This window comes from Gracilinanus agilis, unplaced genomic scaffold (assembly GCF_016433145.1).
Source record: "Gracilinanus agilis isolate LMUSP501 unplaced genomic scaffold, AgileGrace unplaced_scaffold48279, whole genome shotgun sequence".
Classification (NCBI taxonomy): Eukaryota; Metazoa; Chordata; class Mammalia; order Didelphimorphia; family Didelphidae; genus Gracilinanus; species Gracilinanus agilis.
The window spans coordinates 1-6,686 of NW_025382776.1; the positions used below are offsets into that span (position 1 = coordinate 1).

General features: G+C 59.4%; 1 protein-coding gene across 1 annotated transcript; it reads right to left on the reverse strand.

Moving 5' to 3' along the window:
* Positions 1 to 1,411: 1,411 nt before the first annotated feature.
* Positions 1,412 to 3,021, reverse strand: OSR1 (odd-skipped related transcription factor 1). Its single transcript, XM_044684316.1, has 2 exons — positions 2,360 to 3,021; positions 1,412 to 1,547 (listed from the first exon to the last, which is right to left on the reverse strand). The coding sequence occupies exons 1-2, from the start codon at positions 3,019 to 3,021 to the stop codon at positions 1,412 to 1,414; spliced, it is 798 nt and encodes a 265-aa protein (XP_044540251.1).
* Between the last annotated feature and the right edge of the window lie 3,665 nt (positions 3,022 to 6,686).

Below are 6,686 nucleotides of genomic sequence, written 5' to 3' on the forward strand. Positions count from 1 at the left end.
AAGAAAGAAAGAAAGAAAGAAAGAAAGAAAGAAAGAAAGAAAGAAAGAAAGAAAGAAAGAAGAAACCCCTCAGAGGCCCCTTTTCTGATTCCATGGGACAAGGACAGATGAAGGGGGGGGGGGGGGAGGCGCGAATCACTTTGTCCCAAAGAGAAAACATGCTCGAAATTGCCCTAACCTAGAAGTGAAACCTTTGTTCCCTCAGCTTGGCAGCCTGTAAAATAACCATTTATTTTAATGTATCTTAAACAGCAATAACAAACAGCCCAAACTCCAGTGATAAATGTCCTTTTCCCAATCATCAGCCTAAAGTGCCAACAGTCACCCTCCCGCCGCTCTCCTCTCTTACAAAACGAAGAAAACGTGTCCTCTCTCTCTCGCTCTCTCTCTCTCTCTCTCTCTCTCTCTTTTTACACGGTTAGGAAAACTTTAGAAATAATAATAATAATAATAATACACATTAACAAGCCTGGGGGGTCTTTTCCGTTTAAGAGCTCGGGCCCGCGTCAATCCTGGCCCCCGGGGCCACCTTCTGACCGCCCAGGGCCGAGGGGAGGGGCCGGCTTGGATCACTTTCACTGGTCCCTCCATCTTCTCCGAGCTCTAAACTGGGGCTCCCCCAGGCCGTGTCCATGGCCTCCCGGAGCGGGACCCCCACAGTCCCAGGGCGCGAACTGAGGGCGAGTGGATGGGGAGTCCGAGGAGGCCCTCCAAATCGGCTGGTGTCGGGTGGAGGGGATTGGGCGATCCCCGCGCGGCCGCTTTGTCCCCTGGGGTCCCCGGGGCAGCCGAAGTTTGCGCCGAAGGGGGCGTTCTAGAACACTCCCAAAGTCCTCTTCCCTTCTCGGCGTTCCTTTCTCCCGCCGGTAGGAGCCAATTCTGGGCACGGTCGGGAGAGGAAACTTGAGGAGAAAGTTTGTCATGTCCTGTCCTGACCTGTCATGTAACGCCGCAACAATGTAACGTTGCAACAATGTAGCGCTGCCGCAGCGGAACTCGGGAACAAGGGAACAAAGCAACAATAATAACACTGCTGGGAGGAAGCTGGCGGCCCGCGGTCCGGGCTGGAAAACCCTTTCCCTCTTGAGCCTGGCGGTCGACCCTTGAGCTCCACCTCTTGGTGCAAAGTTTCTGTGTCCAGGCCCGGAGCAGACCGGCCACCGCCCCTCCGTCCCCAGCCTAGCGGCCAGGCCTGGAGGGTCCGGGCTGGGAGCGCCCCCTTGGAACCCTTGGAGCGGGGCCTGAGTGTCAGAGGGAGGAAGAGCCCGGCCTTCGCTCCTGGGCCGGCCTGCCAGGGGCTGGCAGCGCCTTTCTCTATTCCAGGCTGAGGGGTCTCGGGCTTTGGCCTGCGACCAGGGGCGGAGGCTGCTTCCTCCGAGTTCTGCCGACGGGCCCCGGGGGGCGCGGGCCTTCAGCATTTGATTTTGTTGACTTTGAGGTCCTTCACTTGCGTGTGCAGAGTCTTGTGGACGGCTAGAGTCCTGGACTGGCAAAATCCCTTCCCGCATTCCTGGCACTTGAAGGGCTTCTCCTTGGAGTGTATATACCTGCGCGGGGAAGAAAACACGCTATTTCTCACCGGGGGGGGGGGGAGGGGGGCAGCCTTGGAATGACTGTTGTAACAGCGGGAGCTACTTACTGAAGGCTCCCTGCGCCCGCCTCCCTTCTCTCAGACGGGAGAAGAATCCCCAAAGGCTCTCCGAACCCAGCCCCAAGTTGGGGGCTGAAGGAGACGCTCTGGGGTAGAGGCCAAACGAGCTGCGAGCCTCTGGAGGCCGGAGGACCCCGATTAAGAGGCCCGGAGACTCCCGGAGTGGCGAGTTTGGGAAGTCTGGGGCTCCCAGAGCCGCCAGAGTTTCACAAAATGCCAAGGGAAGTGCTGAACGCAGGCTCCTGGGGCGGGGCAGCAGCTGCCTGATAATAATAACAATAATAACCCAATTGGCTTTGGCCGGAGGAGCGGGAGCGCCTGGGTCCAGCGTCCTTAGATCCGACCCGGGGCTTTAGCGCGGCGGAAGAAGCTTTAGAGCGTCGATTTAAGCCAGTCAGAAGACCGGCAGGCAGGGAGGGAGGCAAAAATGAATTTCGGACTTCCTTTGGGGCTAAGCGTAGCTCCCGGAGGACAGAGACAGCCCTCCCCGCCGCCCCGGGAGGAGGTACTCCGAGTCCTCTAGTCTAAGGGGCAGGGCAGGGTGTTCCACCGCTGAGGAAGCGGGGATCGGGGAGTTGAATCTTACTGTGGAGGCGTCAGGGTTGCCAAGAGCCCGTAATCATGCCCAGCTCGCTCACCTGGGAGAGCCCTCGGGGATGCCGGGGCCGGGGCCGCTCTCCCTCCCCCCGCCCTCCGCTGCTCTCTCACCTGTGGTCGCGGAGGTGGTCCTGCCTCCGGAACGCTTTGTGGCAGATGTCGCAAGTGTAGGGCCTCTCGTCCGTGTGCGTGCGCTCGTGGATCAGCAGGTTATAGGACTTGGTGAAGTGCCGGCCGCAGAACTTGCACACGAATTCTTTCTTGGTCTTGGAAGGCAGGCGGCCGCGAGTGGGCTTCTTCTCCGGAGACAGCTTGGTCACGTCCAGCAGGGCGCTGAGCCCGGGGGGAGGCGAGCCGGGGCCCTCGGCGTGGCCGAGCTTGGACGGGTCCTCCTGGGTGGCGGCCAAGGCCAGGTTGGCGAAGTCGAAGCGTGGCTTGGCCTTGAGCGGCGGCCCCCCGGTCCCTCCGTCCTGCGGCTTGGGCTGGATAACGTGAGGGAACCAGGGGAAGGCGGGCAGCGGAAAGCGGGCGTCCACGAGACTGGACACGGCGCCCGGCACCTTGGAGAAGGAAGAACGCGGCAGGTGGACGGCGGGGTAGCCGAGGGTCCACTGGTGCAGGTGCACGGCGTGCAGGGCACTAAAGCCGTACAGGCTGGGCAGGTGCTCCGAGGGCACAGCGGGCAAGCCGTTCACAGCCTGCAGGAAGGAGTAGTTGGTGAGCTGAAGCGACGGGTGGATGGGCACGGGCGCCGGCAGGGTCTTGCTGCCCATGGCGGTTGCGGCACGATTGGCAGCCTGCGGAAGAAGGAAAGGGAGGAGGGAGGAGGGGAAAAAGAGAAAGAGAGCGAGAGCAATTCAGTGCCGGGCCTGTCTGCGAGGCTCTCTATCCCCTCACCACCCCCCACCCCGGCTCCCTCAAGCAGCAGCAAAGAATCCCCCTCGAAATGGCCGGGCAATGCCCAAAGCGAGAGGCTGCCGGAAGCCTCGCCGCCCTCCGAGCCCCCGAACGCGAAGCTTTTCGTAGTCCCTGGAATTCAGAGCCGGAAACGAGCAACTTGAGAGATCGGGAGCCGACCGAGCTTTCGTTTTACAGCCGAGGAAGGGGAGAGAGAGAGAGAGAGAGAGAGAGAGAGAGAGAGAGAGAGAGAGAGGAAGGGATGTNGAGAGAGAGAGAGAGAGAGAGAGAGAGAGAGAGAGAGAGAGAGAGAGGAAGGGATGTAGGGAGGGAGAGAGAGAGAGGAGAGGGAGCCACGGACAGGGGGACGCGGCAGAGCTGGGGCTCGAACCCCGCCCCCTCTGACTTCCAAGCCTTCGAGCTCCCTCACTGACCATTAGGACCCTGGGCCTCCGGCAGGGAAAGGGCAACGAATTCTGAGGGAGCCGCCCCTAAGCAAACAGGACAGCCTCCGGAGGAAGACTGAGGCCACGAAAACACCCCTTCTCCGCGCCCCAGCGCCCCTCTCTCCGCCCGGGACTGTCTAAACAATTATTCTGACTTGCCTCGGGGTCCGCCTCGCTCCTCCGCCCCTCGGGAACCTGGGAGAGGACCTGGGAGCCGAGGGAGTAGCTGAAAGCTAGCCAGGACCACTGGAGCGCACGCGCGCACACTTGCAGCGCGCGCTCTCTCTGTGTCTCTGTGTCTCTCTGTTTCTCTCTCTGTCTCTGTCTCTGTCTCACTCACACACGCCCCACAAACAGAAATAAACTGTCCCACTCCGAGAAGAGCAAACAAGAAGCACTCGGGCCCTGGAAGGTAAACACAGACACACACCCGGCTTCAAATCGGCCGCGAGAGATCCAAACAGACACACCTTCACACCGAGACCAACCCACAGCCATAAACGCTTCGCCTCCGAGAAACACAAACACAGGACCTCAGTCGGGCCGCCCCGGGGATAAACACAAACACCCCCCCCAATCCCGAGGGCCGCCGCTCGCAAACAGGGATAAACAAACATATTGACTCGGCGAGAAACGCCATCGAAGAGGGAGACACTCGCACCCAGCGGGGGTGGCGGCGGCGGCAGGGCCGGCGGTGGAAGTGCGAGTGAACAGACGAGCCGGGAAAACAAATCACTTCTCCTAGGGACAACAAACGCCGGCCGAGCGGTCTGCGGGTCCCTTTAGCCTGGAGAAAGCCTAAGCCCAGGCGGAGAAAGTACGCCGGAGGTGTCGGCACTAAGATAAACACAAATATAGACATTGTCACATCCGACCTCTACAAACCAACCCAGAAATCCTCAACCTCCGCTCCCCTCCCCCCCCCCCGCCGTGACTCAGAAAAGACTCGGGGCTCTGCCTCCCCCCTCCCCCAACCAAGCACAGAACCCTCGGAGGGTTCCTGCCACACCCAAACCCCAAGGGTTAGAGACTCTCTGGAAGCCGGGGTTGGAAGGTATTTTAAACCAATTTCCTTCTTTTACTATAGGCCAACTAAGCAGAACGGGGAAGAGACTTGCCCAAAGTCTCCCAGCTAGTGGGTAACAAAGCCGGGCCTCGGGTCATTTGTCTTCTGCTGGCCGGGTCCTTGTTTTTCCTAGCATGGAACCCAGAGACAAGGTCTCTGCTTTCCTATCTCTCCTCTCAATTTCGGAGCTGGCCAAGTTGGGCCTCTTTCCCCCTTGCATTAGCCTTGACCTGGCTGGAAAGGGGAAGGACGGGGGTCCTGCAGAACCCCCAAAGCCCTGGCTTTGCTTTCTCCCGGCACCCCAGAATCCTCCAGTGCCCTCCATCCTATAGATTTTGAGCCAGGCCCAGGGCACCAAAGAGAGCTTTCTGGTTTCCCCCGGGGCGGGGGGGGGGGGGGGGGGCGGACCTGTTGGAGATCCCGGGTTTGTAGGGAAAGACAATAGCAGAGGCCAACCCTCCTGGGGCCAAACTATCAGGGTCCTGAATTGAGGAAAGTAAAGTTTCTCGGAGCCAGTCCCAGTGCCTCTGCCATCTCTGCAGCCCAAGCTCAGCCTTCCAGCTCCCAGAATTCCTAGCTGAGAGAACCTGGTACACTGTGGAAATGTAGAATGTTTCTCTGCAATGGGGCCTTCTCAGTTCCAACCTCATACTACAGATGGGTAAACTGAAGCCCAGAGAGGGGAAGCAACTTAGGCAGGTGGTCCATAGAGCAGGGAGGTGCCAGAACCCTTCATTAGGCCCTCTGCCTCCTCCAGGCCAGGTCTTTTTCCCGTTAGCCTCTCTATAGTCACACACACTCACACCCCCCACCCCAGCCTGGACGGCTCTCTAAACACACATCGCTTCTCCTTCCCTCAAGCCCCCACCGTGGAACTCGAGAGAACCCCAGACCCCGGCTGTCCCCGAGCTCCTTCCCCATCTCTAGCTGCTGCTCCTTAGTAGTTTCCTCCTGGGAAACTGCCCATCCGGGAAGACGGGGCCACAAAGGCAAGGCCGCTGGGGCTTCTGCCAGGGCCCTCTCTCTGCTGTGGTGGATCGTCTGCAGAGAGCCCAGCAAGCCCGGGAAGGTCTCATCCCAGCTCCTTCCTCCCCTGGGCCTCAGATTCACCGTCTATAAAATGGGGAACAAAAGAGGCTCTCGCTACCCTCCGGGCGGGGGCAGCAGGTGAGAGGTGGGGGGGACAACTTTGTAACTTTAAAAGCACTTTAGTCACGTGAGGGACGGGGATCCATACGGAAATGGCACTAGCGGAGGAGTTCTACATGGCTGCAGAAGCCCAAACACCAACTCGGCCTCGGCTCGGAGAACCTCATAATTCAGTCAGGAGAGAGAGAAAAGAGGGGCTGAAGCAGATGCAGGACCCCAGAGAAAAGAGGAGGCGCTGCCTGGGACGACCCCAGGTGTGCTCGCCCCAGAGTTAACCGCCCGCAAAGCCGCTATTCCGCTCCGGCGGCCCCACCCCTTCCGCCAGCCTCGGGGCTGCTGGTTCAAATTTGAAATTTCGGGAGAGAGGGAGGGAGCAGCCCACAGAAGATTTCCTTCAGAAAGCTTTGGGGGAGGGGGACTAGCGGAGAACTGCTCGGGTAAGGTGCAGCTAATTTGCATATTGAGCAAGTTCTTTCCTAGGAAAGCCTTCCCCTTCCACACTTTTCACGCTGTCCCGACTCGTAGTTTAGAGAAACTGAGTCTCAGAAAAGAGGCAGTGACTTCAGACGTCGCAAAGAGACCTCGGAGGCCGTTTCATCCCGCCCCCTCAACTCCTCGACGAGTATTTATTTGTATCTGGGCTCCTTCTGCGCTCCAGGCATTGCGCTTAGGGACAAGAACGCCTCGGCCAACGCCGGACTTCATTGATCCTGGAGCCGCCACTTGGAGCCAGGTCTCCGGCCTCCAATTTCCGGGCTCCCTTTGGCGCAGGACTGTTCCCTTACCATCCCCCAGATGAGTTGGAACTTCTGGACACCGGGAAAAAGAAGAGAAGGAGGGAAGGAAGGAAGGAAGGAAGGAAGGAAGGAAGGAAGGAAGG

What these genes read in the sequence shown, in the direction of transcription:
- OSR1 (XM_044684316.1), bottom strand. Translation starts at nt 3,021, where the DNA reads ATGGGCAGCAAGACCCTGCCGGCGCCCGTGCCCATCCACCCGTCGCTT. An exon ending in GACCACCTCCGCGACCACAG is followed by an intron (nt 1,548 to 2,359) that starts GTGAGAGAGCAG and finishes TTCCCCGCGCAG; the next exon opens with GTATATACACTCCAAGGAGA.